Below are 24,687 nucleotides of genomic sequence, written 5' to 3' on the forward strand. Positions count from 1 at the left end.
GTGGGATGGGGAGCAGGGGAAGCCAACTGCACCGCCCCCGAACTAGGGACTGGGTAGATGGGACAGGAGGGAGTGTGCAAGCCCCAGACCCTGCCTCTTCTCGGTCACTGGCCCGGCTATGGTCCCATGCCATGTGCTTAGGAGGGGCTGGAAGCAGAGCAGCAGCTGGCACTGCTCTGCCTGGGGCTTGCTCATCCAGTATTTCTGCTCAAGCAAGCCCCAGGCAAGCCCATGCTGACCAGAGGCACGGCCATGTGATGCTGAGCCAGGGGAGCCTCCAGAGCTGGCTGTGAGGGAGTTGGGGTTGAGTTAGTAGTGCAAAACAAGAGCTCAAACTGCTTGGGCGGTCCCTCAGCTCCCATTTCAGATCCTCAATATTTCATCCTGCAGGAGTTGGTGTGCACAGGGAAGGCAGCAGCATTGATCTCAGGCAGGAAATCGATGGGTCCTTCCAGCCTGGAGAGCATGACCAGCCAGCCCACGCTGCCTGGCATTTTCGTGACATTTTCCAAGCTGTGTGTCTGGGCAAGGACTGATGGCCACGGCTCCAGAGGCAGCTGTCCCTCTGCACAGGCCCCAGCCCCAGCTCGGCTGAGAGGCCAGGAAGGGTGCAGGTATCCCACTTGTGCCCTCCCTGCCATGCCCTCAGTGTCCCTGGACCTGCAGACCCAGCACAGCAGCAGAGCCCCAGGGAGATCTGGTGAAGCAGCCCTGGTGTCCATCACCCTGCACGTGGCTCATCCACCACCCTCCCCAGGAGCATGGCCTGGGTTCAGTCCCATGCTGGGAGCAGAGCTGGGTGCTCAGGGACACAAACAGGGCACAAATCAGGCCAGTGGCTTTTTTAATTCTCAGTGAGGTTCAGCCCATGCAGGGCAGGGATGGAGGAGAGCTCCCCACATTCCCCACAAGTTCAGGTGACCACAGTGGGCAGAGGAAGAAGAGATTGGCACCCAGCACATGCTGGTCAGAGAGGGGAGAGGGGAGCATATTCATTTGACACAGACAGCTATGGAGCTCTGCCTTGGCACTACAGACAGCCTGGAGATGCCTTTGTCCCATATTCTCCCCCCTGGACTCCAGCTCTGGAGGGAGCAGCCGTGCTCCTTCCCTTGCCCTCAAAGGGCTGGGAATGCAGGGCATAGAAAGGCTGGGAGCAAGCAGCTGTACCAGCACCCTGAAGCCAGGCACCAGCTGGCACCACTGAAGAGATGTTCCAGAAAATCAGGGTTACACAGGTGCCAGACAGCCCTGAAGAGGTCTCAAGGGAGAAGGCACCCACAGACCGTTTTTCCCCATGAATGGGGTTTTTCCACAATCCCATACAAACCTCTCACACAGCCCTGGATCTCAGCCCAGATGCAAGCACCTCTGGGGGCACCCATCCATCCCTGTGTCCCACAACAGCCTGGGATGCCTACGCCCCCATCTCCAGTACCTGTGGGTTCACCTCACTGGGCCAGGAGGGATGGAATAATTTTAGGGATTGCTGACATACCCCTGATGTAGAAGTCAGCTGTCCCACACCACAAGGGATGCCCTGGCCTTGGCCAGGCCTGGTGCTGAAGATGCATTGCTGTGCATCCAGGGCACAGCAAGCTCACTGCCAGCATGTCCCTGCAGCAGTGCTGCTGACACAAGCAGCCTTTCCATGCCAGTGGGACAGCACAGAGAGGCAGGGACCCCCCTCTCTCCCGCCGCGCTCCCCACCACAGCCAGAGCGTCACAGTCAGATGGATGCCAGCAGTGAGGAAAGCTGGTCCCAGAGTCCCTGTGCTGCCACCCTTCAGCAGAGGGACATTACATGGCTGGTGGCCTGGCCCCTCTGCACGTCCTGCAGCTCGTACTCCTCGGCGTGGGCGAGGGGCAGCGCGCCGGGCGCGGGCTCGCACTCGGTGCTGCGGCTGGCGGTGCGGGTGACGCTGGGCGAGTGTCCCCAGGGCGGGCGGCGCCCGGGCCGGCACAGGGCCTCCCTGAACATCTCCCGGAAACGGCTGGACATCAGGTTGTACAGGATGGGGTTGGCGGCCGAGCTCAGGTAGAAGAAGACGCCTGAGATGATGTGGACGTACTGGAACATGTGGAGCATGTTGCTGGTCCAGGTGGATACAAAACTCCAGACGAGGCGGTCAGTGTGGAAGGGAGCCCAGCAGATGCCAAACACCACCACCAGCACGACTGTGGGGAGACAAGCAGCTGGTGTTACTGGGGGGATGGGGATTGCCAACCCCACTGAGGTCTCCAGCCCCTGGCCAAGCACTGCCCCATTTCAGCTTTGGCCATAGCAAAAGAGAGAGAGGAAGGAGGAGAGGGGAAAGGTCCCCTCAGTGCCTTCTGGACTTGTCATAGAAGGGCTGTAGATCTGGACAGGATCTCCTCCCTCCATCTCCTGCCAGTGCTACTTCTGTGCTGCACTTCTCCACTCCTCACAGACAGGCAGGTGGCCCTGTCACGGCCATGCAGCACAGCCGGGGAACTCACTCCCTAGTTAGCATCCAGCCTCCAAAAACCTGCCAACTTCACCAGCAAAGTCCAAGGAGCACGAGCTATTTGAGACCTTTCCTTGTGCTCTGGTTTTGACTTTGGTTTGTTTGTTTGTTTTGTAACCCATCAGCTCTGCTGATGGAAAGGAAAGGGTGTAGGTATGTATATGTACAGGTAGTCCTGGGGTCCTCTGCCATACCCATGCCATAATGCATCTCTGTGGCATGCAGGGCAGGTCCCCCTTTCTCCACAGCCCAGCCCAGGTGCATTGGAAAGCAGAGTTACCATTTCTCTGGGAGGTGGCAGAGAAACAGCCTGGCTGTGCTGTTGGACTGGGCTGGGCAATCTGCCATGGCTGTGCCACCATGGGACTGGAACGTGTGGAGGAGCTACCCAAGGGCAGGCAGCTCCCACTCCTGGGAAGGGGCCAGAGGCTCTGGGAACCATGGTGGAGAGGGGAGCAAGAGTGAAGAGGAGTGGGAAAGAGGATGTTTCAATCCAGCCTTGGGTCATTGCCCCATTAGAGTCACAGAGGCTGTGGGGCTGGGCAGAAGTTCTGCCCTTCTGGGAAATGCCACCACTGCCACCAGCATCTGAGGTCTGGGTGGAGGGATGGGGAGTAAGTTCCCACATCCCAACCCACCTCCTTTCTCTTTCTCACCCTGCACTTCCCTCGAGGAGGGGATATAGTGTGGTTTGGAGGCAGCTGGCCCAAGCAATCCTTACTACTGGACAAGAATCACCAGATCTGCCTTTGCCCCAACACCCCACAAACCAAACCCACAGCTTTCCTCTGGGATGACCCAATAGTGGTGCTCTGGACTGCCCATTACTCAGTTTCCCCCCAGCACCCTCCCAAGACAGCCTTGGGAGGTAGTCCCTGGCTCTGCCCTGCCCAGCACCGACTCACACAGCATCTTTGTGACCTGCCTCCTCTTGACTTTCTTCTGCCCCTGGCAGCTGTGGCAATTGCGGCTGCTGCCAGACTTGGCTCCCAAGGCTTCCAGCATCTTTTCTTTCTTGAGCTGCAACCCAATAAGAAGGTAGAGGACACTGATGGTCCCCATGGGCAGGAAGAAGAAGAGGATGGTGGTGACCTGGATGATGAGATTGTAGGTCAAGCGTGGTTTCACCAGGGTGCAGATCTCTGAATCGGGCACCCGCCCCCGTCCTGGCACATAGAGAGGCTGCAGCCCATGGAGGCTGGTGTTGGGGATGGAGCAGATGACTGACAAGACCCAGATGGTGACAATGACCCTCTTGGCGTGGTTCCTGGTCACCACGTACTTGGCTTTGAGCGGGTGCACCACAGCGATGTAGCGCTCCACGCTCAGGGCCGTGACGTTGAGGATGGAGGCGAAGCAGACGGCCTCAAAGAGCAGCGTCTTGAAATAGCAGCCGCTGGCCCCCAGCAGGAAGGGGTAGTTGCTCCACATGTCATAGAGCTCCAGAGGCATCCCCAGCAGCAGCACCAGCAGGTCAGACACGGCCAGGCTGAACAGGTAATAGTTGGTGGGTGTTCTCATGAACCGGTGCCGCAGGATGACGATGCAGGTGAGAGTGTTGCCCACAGCCCCCACCAAGAAGATCAGCAGGTAAATGACACAGACTGGGACAAAGAAGTTGGACCGTCGAGGTCCCAGGTACTTGTCCCGCAGCTGCTCCTCTGTCAGGTTGGCATCCTTAGGGTCGAAAAAGGTCTCAGGGTGAGTCCTGTTGCTGAGATCAGGGCTGATGGGTTCCACAGGGAAGTCTTGCTGGGGCAGGGGGAACTCGGAACTGGAGCAGTTGACATAGGGATTCATGGCTGTGGAGAGATGGAGAGGTTTGTGGGATGTTTTCCCAACTTCTCTGCTCCCTCTGCTCCCATTGTCCCTCTCCCCACTGGTGTCAGGGTGCTGGGATTCTGCTGATCACCAGGGCTCTGCACTCCCGCACCCATCCGGCCCCAGACACCACCTTTCCTTTGCAAAACCACACAAAACCTCCACCTAAACTCCCTCAGGCTACCCAAGTGCTTCCTGCCCCATTTCCCATCCGAAAACACCCCTGGTAGCTCCCCAGTCCACCTCAGCCCCATTGCCCCATCAGGGGAATGTCAGCAGGGCTGTCCTCTTTTCCTGCTCGGTAAGCAGAGTGGGATACAGCCCCAAAATCTCTCCTGGCAGCAATTCTACCGGATATGTAGAAGGGCTGGCAGGGCAACCAATAAAACAGACAGAGGGAAAATTGATTTTCCAACATGACAAGGACTTACGGCTCGTTGGGAAACTCCAGATGAACACTGAGGTCCCACCACCCCTGCGCCGGACGGGGTCAGGGCTGGGGAGGGAACGTGGGAGGGGATGGAGACTTCACTGCCTTAAGAGGCAGGCAAATGAAATCCTGCCGCTGCTTTCCCCTCGGAGCTCAGCTCGGAGAAGCCGCCTGCCCTTATCCACCTTCTCCCTCTTGTCCTCTGTCAGCTGAGAGCCTGGGGGCTGTGCCAGGGGTTTCCTTCCCACCGCTGGCCAAACAAATCGCGGTGCCGAGACCCTGCCCCTGCCAGGGGCTGGGTCCTTATCTGCAAAGCAGCACTGCCAAAAAGCTGCCCTTCAGAGAGAGGAAATAACGTTAAGGTAATAAACTCCATCGACTCTGAGAGTCCCAGGGGAGGGCAGCACAGACGTCTCCTGCCCCTCCGGCAGCCGTCACAACGCCGGCATTTGTCATCGGCGTGGCCTCGGTGGTGAGTAAAGCATCGATCAGCGCCGGCACCGTCCGGCACGGGAGCCTGTGCAGCGCCCGCTTGTCCGGGCTCATCTCGGGGACTTGCGGATGGACCCAGCGGCTTCCCGAGGTCTCCCACTTCCAGATGTGCCATCCCTGGGTCACCCGAATCACTCCCCTGTGGAGCAGGTGCCTCCAGCCGGCTCCCGGCACACTTGGGGGCGAGGAAGTTGCTGCGCTCCGGCTCAGCGCCCTCCCCGTGCCCGGTGTCTGTCCGCTCCCTCCTGCCCTCCCCGTGCCCGGTGTCTGTCCGCTCCCTCCTGCCCTCCGTGCAGACACCCCCGTGCCAGGGAGCTCCAGACCCGCGCACGCACACGGACCTGTCGCACACACACGGACCCACTCACGGTTCCTGAGCCCCACGGACGCGTGTCAAGGCTGCGTGTCCCCGCTCTGCCCGCTGCTCCTCTCCTCCACTGGACGTGCTGGACGCGCTGGTCCGGTCCGAGACCCGCCCGGAGCCGGAGAAGCCCAGGGGCTCCCGCTCCGCCTGCGGGGTGGGGGCTCCGCGGCTCCGGCTCTCCAGCCCCGCAGGTTGGGGATGCGGGGTCGGCAGCGCATCGCTCCGCTGGTGGCGTTGCCACCCCGCGGGACCGGGAGGCGCCCCTGGGCACGGGGACACGCCCCGGTCCCTTCATTCCCTCCGAGGGTGGCAGGGTGCAGGTGGACCCGGTCCCCCCAGGGGGGCATCCCGGGATTTACCTCCTTCTGCCTGTCCCAGCACATCCCACCCTGCTCAGAGGCTGAGCTGAAAGAGCCCCAGCAGGGTTCTCCCCCAGGAATCTGGAGAAGGAACATGGAGAGACCTGCCAGGAGAGCCCTGCTGCCAGCCCCACACGGGCTGAGCCCCAGCACAGCTGTCTGCACTGCCCAGCCTGGTGCTTGTGGCCAGGATGTGAGGAGCTACCTGGATCTGGTGGCCTCCAGCACCAGGACACAGCCCCCGGGTCCTGCATGGCCCAGTGCTCTTCCTGATGCCAGAGCACATGGCAGATGGAACAGCACCACTCCCTCCCCCTTGACTTAGCTCAAAGAAATTCCAGAGCAGGCCAGGGATCACAGTACAAGGCCAGCAAAGCCCTGACCTGGCCCTACCTCTGCTCCCTGCAGCAAAAAGCATCAATCAGAGGGGACTGGCAGAGCAAACACTCCAAGGGCACAGAGGGTCTGCGCCTGCCCTGAGCCTTGACTTTCCTCAGGAAACCATCTTTTCCCCCAGAGAAGAGGAACTGCTGAAGCCAAAGGCCTGGAGGGTAAATGAGTGTAAACAAGACATTACTCTAGGGAAGAAATCAACAAACTGGAAACAGTGTCTGAAACTGGGAGGGAGAAGGAGAAGAGTTGCTGCCTGCTCCTATGAAAGTGAGGAAATGAAACTTCATCCCCTCTGGGGATGGAGACACAGTAAAACAGGGTTATGGCATAGTGCTGGTGACAGCTGGGACAGGACACAGGGACAGCAGCAGGATGATGCTGGCAAGGGCTCAGCAGGGCTGTTTCTGCAGATGCCAGGATGGGTGACAGTGTCAGGGAAGTGGCACACGTCAGGTCACATCCCCTGGGTGGCAGAGCTACAAACAGTAAGTGATGAGGCAGAGATTTCTTCCCCTGCCTCCAGACTGTGCACAGGCTGCTTTCCCTGGGGGATGCCCGAGGCAAGGAACAGATCTGTGCCAGTGCAGAGGCACAAGGAGCCTCAGCATGAGCCCACTTCAGGGATTACAACATGGAAAGAAGCATTCTGCTCCCTTCCATTCCTCCTCTGTTTTCTGACTGCCCTGATGAGCACAGCGACACACAGCTCCCAGCAGTGACACACAAACAGGTCCCAGCACAGTCCCAGGTGCTCAGCACAGTCCCACACAGCTCCCAGCACAGTCCCAGGTGCTCCCCAAGCTCTGGGCACTGTTACACAGCCACCTCCCCATCCTTGGGGCAGAGGCTGTTCCCTGCATGCAGCCACAATTCCTTCAACTGTCCTGTTCCTCATCTCTCTCTGGGCTTTGCCTCAAGGCAGCCCTTGGGGAGCCCCCTGAGCTCTGCACCTCTGTCCTTGTCCCTGCAGGAACCCCCATGGCTCACGTGTCCAGCACTCCCAGGAGGATGAGGGGATGTCTGCAGGCACTGGGGTGTTTGGAGGTTGCTTGGATTGGAACAAAGCAGTGGAGATGTTGCTGAGCTCTGATAAACTTCAACATCTGCTTCCCTAAACCCTCCTTTCCTTCCTGAGGACAACAGGCATGTAGGAAGGAAGGTTTGCAAGGAGCAAGGACAAGACAAAGCTTGGTTCTCTCCAAAATGACCCACGAGTCCCTCCATCCCACCGGGCTGCCAGATCCAGAATTCCAGGTGGTGGCAGACCTCTCTGCCCCATTTGCAGCCCCAATTTTTCTGGGACACCAGAACCACAGGACACTGGGATCCTTCTCCCTTTGCCTCCTCGTTTCCCTCATCATTCACATCAGCCTGTTGGAGCATCCCACACACCTGGGGCCCCAATAGCTGCTCCCACCCTGCCTGCTGTCACATCTCTCTGGGAAGAGTTGGCAGCTCTCAGGGACTGACTGCTTATCACTTCTTTCTCTTGGGTCTCTTTCTCCCTGCATCCCACCTCTAAGTCCTCACAAATCTAACAGTCCTTTAGAATTATCCATTCTCTCTTTTCATTTTTTGATAAACAAAACAACCAGGAGGTGACAACCCCTCTTCCTCTACTGCTCCCCCACTGCTGAAAAGAGGGTAAACTGCACTTGGGAGCTTGATCCTTCAGCCTATTCCTCTGATCAGGTATGAAGAATTAGGAATTAAGAAGCCAAAAGAGAAAGCAAACCTCAGTTTCAGAGCTCGAGAGGCACAGCCCTAACAACCCACTGCACCCACTTGTGGCTGCTTTCCAGAGGGCATCACACAGTGATTGCAGGGCAGCCCAGCCCAGCCTTGTGGAGCTGTCTGTGCTCCATCCCCATTTCTTCCTGCACTTTGCAGATTTAATTAACACCCTCTGCTTGCGAATACAAAAAGCCACCCAGCCACAGAGTAACATTGCATCCAAGAGGGAAACTGAGGCACAGACAGTCCCTTGTCCCCTCTGTGCTATCCTGCAGCAGGCAAGAGCCCCTGGGTTGCATTCTGCTGCCACAGAAGGAAGCAGATGAGCAGCCCCTTCTCAGGGAATTGCTGCAGCAAATTTTCCAGGGCAGGGACAGCCAGCACAGACAGAACAGGGTCATGAAGCTTTTGGGCAAGAATGAGCCCCCTCCCCTTGGAGAGGAAGCAAATCTTTTGGCCATGAGGATGTAAAAGGGGCTTCTCTCTCTGCTGGGAGCTGCCTACTCAAAGCTGCCCCTCTTTGGTCACCTGGAGATGACAAGCCTAGAGGATGCATTTCAGAGAGCAGGAGGATGCTTTTTTTAGACCTCAAGGCCAGGAAAGGCCACACAGACTGATCAAACAGGCCCAGATCTGGATAATTTTGCACAGACAGGTCAATGGGGTGGCCTTTTCAAAGCAGCCCTGCTGTGTTTTGCTCAGCAGAGCCTGCCCACCCACCCATCCTTGTCTCTCCTGTAATAATTTTTTAGCCATTACTCTCCTGTGCATTTCTACTCACTAACTCTCCAGAGGCCTTTTTCACTGTGTAACAGCTGTGCCCATTCCCAAAAATCTCACCTCAGCATTTTTACCTTCTCTTCCCCTCTCACACAGCCTAAGCAGGTGACATCTTAACCTCTCACAATAGTGGCAGCTGTTTCTACATTTCCAAATCCCCTTTTCTGAGCTGGTCATAAACTGGCCAGCACCTTTTCCAGAGTGCAGGCATCTGGCAAAGGAACAGCAGGGAGCCTTTGCTCCCCTGGGACAGCACCCCTGGGCTGATGCTCAGCTCACAGCCTGGCATTTCTCCCTGCAAGGTCTGCACCCAGAGCCCCACAGATCATCTGTGGGGGAATAGCTGGGGAGGGACATTTCTCCTCTGCCCCAAACAAGACTGAAAGAAGAAAGGAAAAAAAATATAGAGACCATTTCAATATTCACTGGGATAAAAGCAATCAGCTTTCTGAGGAACAGCAAAATTGGCCTCTGCTCCACAGCCTGTGTCCCCTGGGTCTGCAGAGGGGACAGGGGAGGCAGGCACTCTATTAGCAGGTATTCAGGCTCCATGGCAACCATAGTTTTGCTAATCAGGGCCGGTACAGGCTTGAAGTGCTTTTTCACCTGGCAGGAGCACGGGGCTTTGGCCATTAGGCTGCCTTAGCCAGGGCCGGGCCCCTGGGCAGGGATGGAATTGGATGAGGGCTGGCTGCAGGCCAAGGATCTGCACAGTTCCAGCTCTGTGCCCTCCATTCAGCACCAGGCTGGGGACCATGGTTTTTTTTTTTTTACTGAGGTCAGAATGAATCACCCAAGATCAAAAAAGGGTCAGATTATTTCACCCCAAGCTGTGGATATGTCTGCTGGCCAGGGCTCTACTAATAGCACATTGCTTTCCTGTCTCCCCCTCTTTTGGCTCCTGTTTGATGCTGCTCCATGGCACCATGCAGGGTCTTCAGAGGTGGCAGAGCCAAGGCTGGGATTGCTCCCAGAGATGGAGGTGGCATTTTGTACCTGGAGGTGACAGATGCAGCTGCAAGAAGGGGGTGTCTTGTGGGCCTCAGTCCTGCACTACAGGCAGAGCTACCACCACAATTTCCTTAACCTGAAAAAGCCAAGCTTGGGGAGGATGAGAGGTGGCCCAGGGCAGGTCCCAGGGCTGCAGCAGAGTGCTCTGCCAGCCCCAGAAGCAGCAAGCAAGCTGTGATGCAAATCCCTCACCCTGGTTGAGATCTGCTCCATGGCAGAGCTGTGGCACTCTCAGCACCTGGCCAAAGCTGCCCTGCCTTCCCTCAGCAGCACAGCCAAGCCAGGGGACACCCAAAGGAGCATTTTGCCAGCTGAAAACATCCTGGCCAACACATAATGAGCTTGGGACCACCTCATCTACAGCAAGTCCATCTCCAAAACACATTTAAATGGAGCCTGGGTCTAGGGTATTTTACCAGGCACCGAGAAGTCACTTCATGGCTTTATTTGTTACTTTCCCAGTCTCCTCCTTTTTGAGTTATCAAACCTGTGTAATGACATGGCACAGCACAGGGATGGCCTCTCTCCCCTCCCCTTGGTTCAGAGCCACTTGGCACTCACAGGTTGATTTATGGTGGCCCCCAGGCCTCCCAGGATTGATTGCCAGGACTTGTTACATCTCCCACTGGGCCATGGGAGATATTAATTCCCTGCCTATGCACAGCTCTCAGCACCCAGTTCATGTCTTTAAATGTGCCTGGGAAGAGGCTTTCAGCTGGGAGGAAAAACAGCTGCTCAAGCCCTGCAAAACCTCATTTGCTAAGAACACTGGGTGAGGAAATGACATGTCTGGGATGGGATCCCATTTGCCATGCAGTGACTCACTCTGCAAGCCAAGATCAAAACCTCCAGTCATAAAGAAACCCCAATCAGCCACAACAACATCCCAATGAAACACAAGCATGGCAGCAAATAGAGATGCAGGATAGAGGGGGAAACTCATCACAGGACCTGCAGCACTTTCACATTAATTTATTTGTGAACAAGCATCTCCCAGGTCTGGCATGGGACAGGGCTGAGGGGCAGGACCATGGGGCTGGCAGGGATGAGGATGTGAGAGCCTTGTTCTTCATGCTGACACCTCCAGATGCCAATTTAATCATCACATCAATGACACCACAATTTTTCTTAATGCTTTTTTCTCTGCAGTGCAGCAGCTGGCAGGGGAGGGTGGGAGCATCTTACACTGGTTGTTGGAACTTCTGCTGCTCCACTGGAAGAAAAAAGGGCTGGGGTGCACCTTCCCTGTGCAAGAATACCACACTGTGCTCTGTGTCCTGTGACAGGATTTTACTCTGAGCCTCAATTTCCAGGTACCAATAAAGTTCAGGGCTGTACTTTTCTACTCTTGTTTTGCATCCAAAAGAAATTCCACTAAAAAAAAAGGGACAGGTGCAAACTTTCATTTTTTTTTCCATCAGAAAGTTTATGCTGCATATAGAGAGATTAAAGCTCAAAGAACTCAAAGAGCTCATGAGCTCTCAGAGATAGGAATATGGAAACTTCAGCATGAAGTTCTTCCCTAAGAGGAGAGACTAAGTGGAGAAACTCTCAGCCTGATTTTCACACGCTGAAGGAAACTGAAAGGAAAAATTAAACATCTCACCTGCACCCACTAAGGATAATCCCAAACCCACATCTCACAAGCAAAACAGGTCCAGCCAGTGCAGTTCCCCTCTCCAGCAGGATGGTGGTGAGCGGGTGAAAGCCACCAGGCTGGCACAGTCATGCCACAGGAAAACTCTCAGTGCTGTGCAGCACAACAGCTCCCAAGGCAGGGAACAGGCCCTGGTGGGGCAGCACAGCTCTGCTGCCACCACCTTTCAAGCCTGGAGCCAGCAGCCTCTCCCTTCTGCCCCATCAGCCCTTCCTGCAGCTTCCCCCAGCCTCTCAGAGTCCAGCACCGCCTGGGCCAGGCTGGGCAGCACCTGGGAAGGGATGGGCTGGGTTAACCCTACACTTGCCAGCCGCCTAATGCCACCCTCACCAGCAGCTCTAGAGGAGAGGGCTGGGGACAGCTCTGCACCCACACATTTCAAGTGCCCTGGGCCAGCCCATCCCACCAGTCCACTCTCCTATGCCTCAGCTTCCCTCAGTGCTCCTGCCTGCCACAGCAGTTCTAAGGAAATTCCTGTTTTCTCCTCTCTTCCCTCCTCGAGGTGTCCCCCAGACGGACAGGCAATTTTCCCCATCTCAGCTGTCTCACCACAAGGCTGGGGACATGCACACCCTGCTTCCAGCATCTCTGGGACTGCTGTGAAGAGTCTGGGGCACAAACCCAACCCACAGAAGTGTTTTCCTCCTGATGGCCACGCTGGGGTTTCCCAGCCAGGCTTGATGGCCTCCCTCAAGTGTCTTGGCCTCTCATTGCTTCTGTGCCCCAAAGTCCCCAAGAGCTGAACATTTTCAGCCACTTCACCAGGAAGTCAGGATTAAATTCCAGGTCTGGCTGGGATTTCCTCTCCTTGTCTGTGCCAGACTGCTCTGGCAGCAGTTCTGAATAGCAGCCTGGCACTGTCTGCCTGGATTTGGCCCAGATCCCATTTATTCCATGATTTTCCCTGGCCCACAGCCTCTCTACTTCTTGTTGACACTGTGGAGCCTCCTGCTTTCAGCCCCAGCCTCTCCTGTGCCCAAAATTTCCCTCATGCAGGGGAAGGGCTGGAGCCCCCAGACCTCCTGGCGGATGGAGAAAGCAGCAGTTTTCAGTGGAAAGGAGGATTTGGAGAGGACTTTGGTAGATTAGACACATGGTCAAAATGTGGCACCTAATTCACTCAGGACTGGTTTAAATCCCCTTCCACATGGCTGCCACTAATGATGGGCTTTAAATAAACCAGCAAATGCTGGGCAAATGGGAGGGACTTTCCTCTGACATCATGAAGCATTGCCTGCAATATTTCTTCTGTGTCTCTCCCTCCACCCATCTCCCATCCCCATCTGGCAGGTTATTTCCTGCTCCCTTTTCCCACCAACACCAATGTGTCCAACAGTACCCAAACCTGTGGAATGATGAGGTGTGAATGGGAAATCTTCTGGTGCAGTGCCACGAGCCAAGGTTCCAAGAGCACCGGGAGCTTCACTTCAAACCCTCCCTTTCTGCTGCTTTGCTTCTGCATTGATTTAGGCTAACTACATCCACCATAAAGGGATCAGAGCAGGGATGCTTCACCGTGCTCTGAGTTTGGATGTGGTGTCGGGTGATGGCTTCAACTGGGGGAAATCCACTTGTCAGAGGGATTGTTGGGGCTGCCCCGAGTCTGGGAACACCCTCTGCTGCCACAGCCGCTGCTTTCCCATGTGTCCGGCCCCAAATTCCCTGCACGGGCGCCTGGGCTGGAGGAGAGCTCTGGCAGGGGGTGCAGCCCCCGCACAGGGATGGCTCACGGAGAGACAGACACAAGGGGTTTCTGCCCGGGGTGTGGCGGCTGGAAGGAGCTTTAGGGGCATTTGCGAACTGCTCAGAGGGGTGGCAGTGACAGTCCCGCTCAGAGGGGTGGCAGTGACAGTCCCGCTCAGAGGGGTGGCAGTGACAGTCCCGTTTGCAGGGGTGACAGTGACAGTCCCCCTCGCCCCTCGGCCGCGCCCACCATCCGCGTCCTTTGGGCTCCCTCTGCTGGGAGCGCCGGGGAGCTCCGGCGGGTCCGGCAGCCCCGGGGCCAGCGCCGGGATGGGGCTCCCGGGCCGGGCAGGCGGCGCTGGGGATCCGCTGTGGCCGCTCATGCAGCCCCCAGGGCGGGGCGCGGTGATGGGGCACCCTGGGGATGCGCTCCCCTGGTGACCCCCGCGGAAAAAGGGGGGCCTGGAGCACATCTGGGGTAGTTCATGGAGAGGTGTGCAGGATTTCCTGGAAAATGGGCAAGGACTATTAAATCTGGAGAGAAACTTTACATGTGGTAGGGAGCCTCTTAAGACTCGGGGAGCAGAGCAGGTTCCCCCAGTTCCAGCATATCTTTCCATGTCTAGCCACTTGTGGTCATTTATTTTCCCCCTTTTCCCTTGCCCAGGGGGCTTGGGGGATTTCCCCCCAGTTCAGCAGGTACTTGACCCCTCAATGTAGTCACAATTTGGGGGTGGCCAGAGCAGTGGGGTACAGCCATGGGGTTGATGGGTTGGAGAGGGAAGGTGCAGCACTGACGGCTGAGTGGGAGATCCAGATCCAGTGGGCAAGATTTTGGGAGACTTGCAGTGCTGAGAGTTGGACAGAAACCCTTTGGTGCTCGGTACAGCCTGGGGGAGCTGTGCTGCCAAGCTTGGTCTCTCCACCAGGGAAAGGGACAAGGCGTTCGTGCAAGTGTTGTGTGTCCACACGATGGCACCAGACCCGGAGCAGTGTCCCCAGCCATGGCGGCATGGCAGGACCCTGTCCCCGAGCCCTAAAGCTGTGTGATCCTTCATCTGGGAGCTGCTTTGGCCGTGCCCCACTCGAGGGTAAGAGCTGTGCAGCAGCTCCTCTCAGCATCCCTCCAGCTTTGGATCTTCCTGCTTTTCTCCAGGTGTCAAACAGGGGAGAGGTGTCTAAAACTTGATCCTCGTTTCTCTGCTTCATCCCCTGGTTTCATCTTCTGCCTCCTCTCTAAAAGCCTCACCTGGCTCAGGTGTGCACAGAGCTGCCCTGCCTGGCAGGGATTCTCTGCCAGGGACAGAGCTTCCCACATCTCCACCCTCTGGACAAACCACAGCCCCCTTCCCTGGGAAAGAGGGGGGCAGTGGGTGGAAGAGGTGGGTGCAGGGGAGGTGGAGCTTGGGGGTCCTACCTTGTCCTCCAACAGCTGACAGGACACCTGAGGGCTGCCCAGTGGGGACCAGGATTCCTTGCCTGGGGTCTGGCAGATGAAGGCTTTGACCATCCTGTGCTGTCCCATAATAGTATGGGTGAGGAGCAGGAGCCAGGCTGGAGCCACCACAGAGGGCCTGGGAGCATAAGGACTGTGATAATTGTGACCCTGCAAATACCTGGGTTAAACCACAGGCTCTGTGAGGGGCCTGCACAGGCTCAGTGCCAGCAGGACTAACCCCAAACCTCCCAGTGGGCAGTCAGGCTCTCCTCAATCCCCAGGGCAGCCTTTGGTCTGGTCTGGCTGCTGCAGGATAGGATTCCCTTGGCTACTTTACCTGATGACCTCTTCCCTAGGGAAACAGGATACCCTTCCTATCCCCTCATTGCAGCCAGATTTTCCCCTGAGCTTCTGCCCATAAGGCACCAGAGAATCCTGTTAGCAGAGGATAAGGCCACCAGAGGGGACTTTAAAGAGCCCAGAGCAGGCCCAGGATCCCTCAGATGGAGCTCCTGCTTTGCCCATGTGCTGTGGCAGGGTGTGTGGGGGCTTTCCACTGCCCTCAGCTTCACCTGCTGCTAAGTTTTACACAGGCTGGGTGTGGAGTTTTCCTTGTGGTCTCCGCAGTGACCCAGGAGGTCCAACAGAGCAGGAGTGCACATGGAGGTCCCTGTGCCATCAGCAGGACAGGAACGTGTCCCAGATGGGGCTGTGAGCCCACTCCCCCCTGCTCCATCCCCCAGCCACAGCTCCAGCCAGACCCCTCATCTCCACAGCTCCAGCAGAAAGCCTTTGCCTGCTCTTTCCCCAGCTGCTCCTTTCCCTGGGGAGCCGCCCGAGCTCCCCATCCCTGTGTCCTCTGTCCCTCCGGAGTCCTGCAGCCCTCAGCCCCGGGAAGCTCAGCAGCTGCTGAGCCAGCAGCGAGCCAAGATCCCGTCACAGCAAGGAGCGTCTGGGTGCAGCCTCACTCTGTTCTGTGTGCCCGCCTCCATCTGCCAGCTCCTGTCCTACATCTTGGCTGGTAGCGCCGTGTGAGCGGCGTCTGCCCCTTCCCGTCCCTCTGTCCTCTCCAGCCCGCCCGCACAGGGTGGACTTTGGCTCACAGGTCTCCACAAAGCTTTGGAAATAACACAGAGCCTGAGGGCTCACCGGGGCAAGGGAAGACACTGCAGGACACATGCTTTGGCCAAACCCAGGGTTTCACCAAGAGGTGCCGAGCTATTAACCTCGGGAAAGCCCCTTCCCTTCTCAGCATCCTTAGGAGGGCTCAGGCCGCCTGTCCTGGCTTTCCCCATCTCCCTCTCTCCAACCGGGCTGGCCGCTGCCTGCCCCTTGTGGCTCTGAGTAGCTTTGGCTAAATCCCCGTCCAGAGGAAACTGCTGCTAATCCCCGAGGCTTCATGGCCAGCGGGATCAGCGGGGAGGGCAGCAGCCTTGGGGGCGGCAGGGGGGAGGGATGGGGCAGGTCCCCAGGGAAAAGGGGCAGAGAGGGGACATGCCCGCAGGAGCATGAGCAAAGCCACTGGCTGTGATGGTGCCCAGCCTGGCCGGGGTCCCAGAGCCAGTGGCAAGACAGGAGCAGGGATTTGTGCCTCGGAAGGAGCAGCTCCATCGATTTCCAAGGAGCAGATGTCAGGGTTTAGGAATAAACCGCCTCCAGCAGGAACGCAAGCTGGGGAGATGTAAACCCCACGGTCTCCGAGTCGCTGCGGGGACTGGAGCAGAGAGGAAAATGGGCTGCAGCCCGGGGAGGTGGCCGAGCCCCCGATCCCCCCCTCCCTCCCGTGCCCACTCCCCACGGAGCCCAGCCCCACCGCTGTTTCCACGGGGAAGCGCGTTTCCCGTGGAACGAGAGGACGCTCCCGACGCAGGCAGCTTTTCCGCCAGGATTTCTAAAAATAAAATCTCGGGACAAGCCAAAAAAACAAAAAAAGCTTTATTTTCCTTTTTTCACTCTTTTAATGCGAAGCTTTTGCCGTTCCCCTGGGAGGACACCACCCTCGCCGCCTCCGTGCCCGCCTCCCGCCCGGGGGTGCGTGGGGGGAGCTCCGCGGCCCCGGGACCGCCCCCCGGCCCCGGGGGAGGCCCCGCATCCCCCCCCCCCCCCCGCCGCACCGGCCGTCGCCATAGCGACAGTGACCTCACACGGGGATGGGCGAGCGGAGCGGTCGCGTAGCAACAGCCCCGGTGACATCAGAAGCCCGGTGCGGTTCCCACGGCAACCCGCGGGGCAGGGAGGGAGGCCGGGGCCGTTCGCGGGGGGACCCGGGGCTGGAGGGGCCGGGGCAGAGAAGGGGTCCCCCCGCCCCACGGGAAAAGGGTTAATGTGAATAAATCAGCATATCTTAGGGACGTCACCCCCAGTGCAGCCAACGGTGGGGAGGGGCAGAGCGGGAAATGAGCCCCAGCCGGACCTCACGGGGGTCTCGGGGGGCAAAAAGAGGTAACGTACATCCCTCGCCCCCAAAACTCTCAGCATCGCTCAGCAGCACCTCAACGCCGCCCGGGAACACCAGCCCCGCCCCGGGTCCCCCCCTCGCTGGGCAGGGGACGGAGCTGATGCACCGTGGGGGACACGGCAATAGCGGCTCCTGATGGAGAAGCACGGAAAGGTTTGGGCTGGGTGCTCCCGGGGGGGAGCGGCTGAGTGCATGTCCTGGGCGAAGCACCTCGAGTGAGCTGCTTGATGCCCCCAGGCAAACCCAGGTGCACCCTTCATCCCCAGGAGCTGCATCCTTCCCCCACCCCACCGAGGGCACCTCTCACCCCGGCAAACACACCCCAGGCCCTGCACACTCTGCCGTGCCTCCCAGCCCTGGATGTCCCTCCAGCCTCAAGCGAGACCAGGGAAAAGGACAGCGTTTTTGGAGCCTCGATAAACCTCTCCCACCCTGGGCTACCAGTCCCCGAGTTGGGACGGTGAGGTGACGCTCAGAGAGGCGCCCGGTGTCACCGGAGACCTTTGCAGAAGTTAATCCCCAGCGTCAGCGGTGTCCCCAGCGGGATTAGCCACTAGATCGCACTCTTGCTTTGCGCGGGGCGAGGGAGCTGCAGGTACTTGGCAGCAGGAGCGGGATGCTGGAGGCAGCCTGCTCACCCAAGCGCTGCCCACCACGCAAGACGCAATTCCAAACGGGACGCGCTGCAGCAGCTGGGAGAGAGCCAGCTCCTCCGGCCCCGCCGGCAGCCAAAAATAACCACGGCAGGGTGACTTTCAGCGGGGAAATGATCTGCATGGCTCTACGGGCAGGGTGCTGCGTGCTGAAATGCTGTTGCCTCCAGGGCAGCGACTGCTCATCCCTCGGGATGAAAGTGGCAAGGATCAGGGGATGCTTTTGGTGGGGGGAGAGGACTGGAGCTGTTTTGCAGCTTGTCTGGACACATTGTTGGACACATTGTCTGGACACATTGCCATCAGGGGGATAAACAACCCTTCCTAGGACAGCTGGCTCCATAGGAGAGCACCCACGTGCCAGCCACTCACCATCCCTGGGAGAGGCTGGATTCATCCCCATGACCCAGTGCATGCTGCAAATTCCCCTCCTGCATTTATTTCCCTCTCGGTCACTGTGACTCACGCTCTCCATCTGCCTGTTTACAGGCTGTTTTCCCAAGGTCCCTGCGGAGGCAATGACTGGTTGGGAGGAACTGGGCTGTTTGCCCAGATCCTTGAGGGAAAGCCCCCAGAAGTCTGGGAGCAGGAGGGACGGGCAGGGGCTGGACGCCTACATGCTGGGACCTCTCTCGAAGGGACAGAGGCCACTGTGTATCCCACAGCCTGGCTACACCCACAAACTGGCTACCCAGGAGCCCAGGGCAACGCCGGGTCTGCCACCACCAGCCCTGCCTGGCATTGCCCTGGCAGCTGGGTGGGTGCCACCCACACGGCTCCAGCTTCAAAAGGTCAAGTGTCACCAGCCTGGAAATGGTGCCCATGCTGCCTCCCTTCATCTCCCATCAGGGGGGGTCTGGCATGCCAAGCCCTCTTGGGACAGGGAGGTGACTCAAGAGTCACAAACGAATGGAGAACTGATGACAAGGGAAGGGCAGAAAGATGGAGGGAACTCCCAAGGGCTGGCAGGTCACCCTTGAAATAGCTCCAAAGGAAGGATCCCAGTGGGAGCATCCCCTCTGTGCATGCCGGCTCTGCTTCCCTGGGGATGCTGAGGCACAGGGGAGGGGGAGCGTTGAGGGGGGAGGCTGTGCTTTGTGGTTTCACGGTGCATCTGCGACCTTTGAATCCCCATGGGAATGTGGAGGTGGTAAAATGTCACCAGCTGGGCCACGGGGAAGGGGGCCGGATGCATAAAACCCCAACAAAGGGTGGCCATTGTCAGGGGAGAGGCAGTGGGGGCCGGTGGGGGAGCCCACTGAGTGCCCCTCGCCCCCAGCCCCCACTGCCCCCCAGCTCAGGTGCCGATGGAAAGGCAGCTTTATCCCCCTGGGCCCTTGGTGGAGGTGATGCAGATCCCCAGCATCCCGGGCCATGGTCCAAGCGTGCCCCCCAGGGAAGCAGGGGGAGGTGCAGGGGAGCACGGTATGCCCCAGCCTCCTGAACCCGCTCCAGGCTGCTGGAGCTGCTCTCCTCCATCCAGCCTCCCATTCCCACTTCCTGGCAAGCCTGACCTGCGGGAGCAGACGGGAAGATCCCATTCAGGCTGGAGAAGCAGCCCGGCCCCCCCCCCCCCCCCCCCCCCGCCCATCGTCTCCATTTCAGGGCCTTTTATGGCCATTGCCTGAGGCAGGGCGCCGGGTCCCTGCCAGGCAGGGGGAAGGGACACTGGTAGGGTCACCTGGGGATGCCCTGCAGGCGGCTCACACAGGCAATCCCTGGCACTGGGTCCTTGTGTAGAACAGCAGCGTTTGTGGGGGCACTGCATCCTGTACACTTCCAAGTTTACTTTGTGCCTGCTGCCGTGCACTGAGACAGATGGAGCGAGGGCTAGTCCCAAATACTTGGCAAGAGTGTTGCAAACTCCACAGTGGAAGAATTGTAGCACAAAAAGCCCCTTTCCCTGTCATGGAATAGGGCTGAAGAGCCCAGTCAGACTTCGGGGTGAGGTGTCGGAGAGCTGGTGGGCACAGGGCAAGTGGAGGAAGGTGAGTCCTCACCTCCATCCCTGGGCTGTGGAGATCCCATGCTCTGCCCTGGAGCCAGCTGCACAGAGGCAGAGGCAAAGCAGCCCCCCAGCCCCGGGATGAAAGGTGTTCCCGCAAACATCACCCGTCATTTCCTCCTCTGTGGCGGGAGCTATGGAACAGGTTCTTCAGCAGCCCCCTGGCACGGGGACAGGACAGGGAGAGGCCGGGAAAGGAGCCAGCCGAGACTTGGCACTGCCACCCAGAACCACCCTGCACGCCGTCGGGAAAGACGCACCCCAAACCCTGTCTGTGCCAGGGGGAAGCCAAGCTGGATGGGTGCTGGAGGGTGCTGTGTGGGCCACTAATCTCGACCAAAACCCCCTGGAAGGCAGCTGATGGAGAAAACATGGATTTAGTGTGTTCACAGTGCTGGGACCCAAATCTAGCCAGCAGCTGAGCCAGGTGGCCAAGGCTGCATCCTACTCCAGTGGCTCGGTGGTGAGATCCTCCCAGCTGTAAACCAGGGTCCCAGCCAGGGTCCCCATCCCTGTTCCTGGGCCAGGGGCTGCTGGAAGTGGGGGGCAGACGAGCTGGCAGCTCTGCAGCACATGTCTCCCAGTGTGAGCCCAAGTGTGGGAGTTTACGGGGCTTTGACGCAGAAGATGTGTGATGGGGGAATTGTTGCCAGGCTCGGGGAAGGATCCAATCGCACCAGGGTGCTCTCAGCAGATTAAGGATTGGAAAGCTCTGGTAATTACTTTGCAGTGTAAAAATAGGCCTGGCTTTATCCCTCGCCCTGATCTCCCACTCCTGCCTCTCCCTGCCCTACTCCTTCCCCCCACCCAACAGTGAGCAGATGCCAGGCACCCCGTGAGCATGGCAAGAGGGCACAACACAGCTGCTGGCCTGGTGCTGGCATTTCTGGGTGGAGGGGGTAAAGAAGATGGAGAGGGGGTCTGGAAAGGGGTGGTGACAGCAGCACAGCAATGGCATCTGGATGGCACGTGCAAACTGTGAGGATCAGGAGACTGGGAGAGGAGCCGGGGCACGCACAGAGGCGTCCCCACATACTGCGAGGCTTTGTGCCAGGGAAGCCAGAGCCTAGAGACATCAGCAGAGCAGATGTCTGGTCAGGAGAGGACCACGTCTGTGGGACCATCTGACACAAAGAGGGAACATGGCTCCGGCACTGGCTGTCACCACATGCTGGTGACTCCAGCAGAACCCAAGAGAAGGCTGCTCCATGCACAGGGTATGGAGCAGCATGGATTGACTCGGGGCACTTCCCTGACCTCTCATTTCCCTTTACTGGGGTCTGGGAACACGTGGTGGTTGGAATCACAAGGACAAAGCATGTGGAACACACTCCTGGATACGCAGCCCCACCTGCCTTCTCACCTTCCCCCGCAATAGCTCTGGCCAATCTGTGTCTCAGGGCAAAGTCAAAACATGAACTCTCCCTCCAGTCCCCATCCTTCCACAGTGGTGTACTCCTTTGCCAGCGCCTGGCTGGCCCAAGCCAAAGCAAAAGCTGCTCCCTGCACCCTCCCTGTGAGGCCTCCGCAGCACCCAGCATGCAGGCAGCACTGCAGGCAGCACTGCAGGCAGCAGAGCATGCAGGAGCCTGTAAGCTGGCAGCAAGCCCCAGCATGTTCCATGCAGCCCGTTCAGCCCTGCGGGCTCCCACCCACCCAAACGGCTCAGCTGCATCCAGAGGTTTCTGGGTGGGGGGCAGCAGCTGCCAGCCCCATTCCAGGCCGTGCAAACCCCGGGCCAGTGGAGCAGTGCTATAAATATCTCCCCATGCAAGACCCGGTCACGCAGCCGAAATCATGTAAGGGGAAGCGCTGCCCTCCTGCAGGTCTCGGAGCCCCTGGAGTGCCCCCATGTCCTAGTTCATGGCCAGGGCACTGGGGTGCAGAGCCCAGAGGTGGCTGGCATGGCACCCCAGTGCCGATCATGTGGGCAAGCACAGGCGGCATTTCTGCCACTAGCACTGAGAGTGGCAAATGCCAGCCCCATAGATCCCCCTCTGCCCCCCAGCCACCCCCAACCCTCTTTTACAAACACAATGCCCCTGAGTCCACCTCGTACAGTACCACAAATGCCCTGCATGAGACCCCCATGCCCACCTAGACATTCACCCCTTCCTGCTGCTCTCCGGGCACTCTGCACCCCCCGACCCAGATGCAAATCCTGCAGCCCGTCTGTACCATTAAACCTGCAGCAGGATGACTGGGGAGACAGAAACCCCTCGGACGTGGGGATGGCTGCCATCCCTGTTCCCTGCAGAGCCCCCAGCCCTGAGCAGCCCCCAGCCCGGGGAGGGGGGAAGTGTTGCCCTGGCACACCCAGCCCTCGCACCACGCACCGTCGCCCCCAGCCCAGTTTGCAGACGATCAACGCTCCCCTCCCGCCGGTACTTTTCCATACACACCCTCCATAGTCCTTTGTTCTGTGCAAATCCCGGATCCGGCCCGCTCTCGGCATGGGGGTTGCGTATACCCCCTGCCCTCCCGGATTCACCCCACAGCCAATCCCCCCTGGGTGCCCCCTGCCCTCGGAGGGGGCGCGGGCGAGGGTCCCGGCACTCGGGGGGCTCAGCTCCGGCCCGGCCGCCCCCGCCCGCTTGCCTGGCTGCGGCCGCTGCCTCCTTCGCCTCTGCCCGGAGCCGAGACACCGGAGCCGCCGGGGTGCGCAGCCGCCACGGGGCAGCGGAGCCTTCCAGTGGTACCGGAGCCACCCGGGGCACCGGAGCCGCCCGCGGGTACGGGAGGTGCCGAGCTGCCCGGGTGCGGAGCCGCCGCGGAGCGAGGGCCGCCGGAGCCCGCCGGGTACCGACCCACCGCGGTCCCCGGCCGCCGGGACCGGTCTCGGTGCCGCCGCTCTCCTCCGCTCCTCCCGCCCCGCGCCGCTGCCTCCCGCTCCCCCGGGCCGCCACCGCGGGGCCCGGCCGGGGGGGCTGCGTGCTCCCCGCCCCGCTGCCGGGGAACCGGGTCCAGGACTGAGGCTGAGGAAGGACCCCGATTCCCCCCGCCCTTCAATCCCTACTGCAGTGGCGGATCTGGGCTCACACACCCCACTTCGCTGCAGGTCTCCCCCGCTCCCCGCCCCAAATATCTGCTCCTGCAAGCTCTGCCTGGCCCCCACAGCTCCCCCCACAATAATGCCGTCTCGTCTCCCGTGTTCCTGGTCTCTGCTCCCCAGCATCCCCCTCCACCTACGTGCAGAGTTCTGCTCTTAGCAGACCCCTTTCTTCCACCCACTCTTCAATCTCTGCTTCCAGGGGTGCTGCTGGTGGGGTGGCCCACAGCTCTCCCATTTCTGGGGTGTAGATGACCAACCCTCCACCCCCCATCCCCAGCCACAGATGTCCCAGCAGCAGCATTCAGTCACAGCATGGACTGAGCTCTATCCGTGTGTCTTCCCCCAGGGAAGTGGGGCTCCCTGCCTCTCACAAAGCAGGTCTCACCTCCCTTTCCCCTTGCCGTAGGGACCATCTGTGCTGTAGGGAGAGGTTGCTCTGCTCAAGGATCTGCAGCTGGAACAAGCAAGACCCCAAGATGAAAGTGAGGTAGGATGTCAAGGGGGCATGGGGCAAGGGAGAGGGGTGCAGAGCCACCCTCCATGCAAACCAGAAGGGTCTCCCAGTGTGGACCATGGGACATGCTGGGGCTGTTATGAGGACAGGGAGGTTCAGAAGGTACTTGAGCACCGGGAAGGGGCGACCAGTCCCACCTGCTTGGCCCTGGTCCTAAACTTCCCATACAGCAATGCAGGGACGCAGCCAACTGGCTGGGGAGGGATCCCAGCAGGGCCACAGCAGTCCCAGCTTAGGGCTGTGCTGAGAAATCCAAGCAGCACCAGACGGACTCTTTGCTTGCCTTGGCTGTGCCTCCCGCCCGGCAAAGCGCCCATGGGCAGCCACGGGCCACCCGCAGATCCAACCTGTCCCTGGCCACCCACCTCCTGTGCCCAGTTCTGGGTCACTGCCACCACCCTGTCCCTGCCCCGAGCTGCTGCAGACGAGCTGATGCTGATCTGTTCTCTCCATGGTGGAGAATGACTTGCTGGAAGGAAGGGAAGCCGAGCTGCTCTGGCAGGAAAAGGCAAGTTAACGCCCCTCACTGCCTGTTTTAGTGGGGAAATCTGCACAAATCCAGCGTTATCCTGGTGGTTTGGGGCTGGGGCAGTGCCCAGCTGCTGGCAGTGCCTGCACAGCCTGGCACAGCCCTCCCTGGCCACCCGGTCTCTGTGCTGAGACCGCGCCAACTCGCTTCACCCAGGGCGAGCAATGACAGCTCCCTGCGGAGCATGGCTGGACTGGGCAGCCCAGCAGCTTCTTGGCTTTGCCTGCTGGAATGAGCTGAGGAGGAGGGCTAGTGCCCCAGCAGGGAGGAGGGGCTGTCACCAATCTCCTGGTGACACTTGGCCAACTCACTGCTTCCAGTCTCTGCTGTTCCCTTCCAGCTGCCTGGGCTGGGCTGGAGCTGCCTGGCTGGAGATGGCTGTCCTGGAGCCATGTGTCCCCAGGCAGTCATTAAGGGCAGGGGACACACACGTGGATGTGAAGGGGATGAGTGTGGAAGTCAGATGACAGCAGTGGGATGGGGGGTGGCACCACAGAACAGTGTGCAGGAGGGAAACTAAGGCACAGTGGCTGCACCCAGGGGCAGGTGGCCCTGTCCAGCTCTTTGGGGAGCAGTGCCCGGGTGGAGTGGGCACAGCACTTCCCGGGAGGGCGGCAGAGCTGATGGCAACCGAGATAATGCTGAAAATACGCCAGTGGCTTTGTTGCTGGTGACAATGGCCTGCAGTATTTTTAGCTGTTGTGGCCTTAGCTACAGAACAGCCTCCCCGGTCCAGCTGCTGCTCCATCCCGCCCTCAGTGTCGCTGGGTCCCCATGGCCCCCCAGGGCTGCTTCCCGGTGCTGTGGAAACCGTAACGTTAGAAA

The 24,687-nt window shown here is 59.2% G+C and overlaps 1 protein-coding gene and 1 long non-coding RNA gene across 2 annotated transcripts; both read right to left on the bottom strand.

The window, feature by feature from the left end:
• Positions 1-1,786: 1,786 nt before the first annotated feature.
• On the bottom strand, positions 1,787-5,049 carry NMUR1 (neuromedin U receptor 1). Its single transcript, XM_071437049.1, has 3 exons — positions 4,742-5,049; positions 3,395-4,291; positions 1,787-2,178 (listed from the first exon to the last, which is right to left on the bottom strand). Exons 2-3 carry the CDS (start codon positions 4,287-4,289, stop codon positions 1,787-1,789), a joined length of 1,287 nt encoding a protein of 428 aa, XP_071293150.1. The 5' UTR covers positions 4,290-4,291; positions 4,742-5,049.
• An 11,521-nt stretch (positions 5,050-16,570) lies between these two features.
• Positions 16,571-24,181, bottom strand: LOC139595019 (uncharacterized). Its single transcript, XR_011680823.1, has 2 exons — positions 23,699-24,181; positions 16,571-23,273 (listed from the first exon to the last, which is right to left on the bottom strand). It is a non-coding gene; the product is annotated as an uncharacterized lncRNA (long non-coding RNA).
• Between the last annotated feature and the right edge of the window lie 506 nt (positions 24,182-24,687).

The sequence above is a fragment of the Agelaius tricolor genome, unplaced genomic scaffold (assembly GCF_023055355.1).
Source record: "Agelaius tricolor isolate 1412-34295 unplaced genomic scaffold, bAgeTri1.0.p SCAF_12, whole genome shotgun sequence".
In the NCBI taxonomy this organism is placed as follows: domain Eukaryota; kingdom Metazoa; phylum Chordata; class Aves; order Passeriformes; family Icteridae; genus Agelaius; species Agelaius tricolor.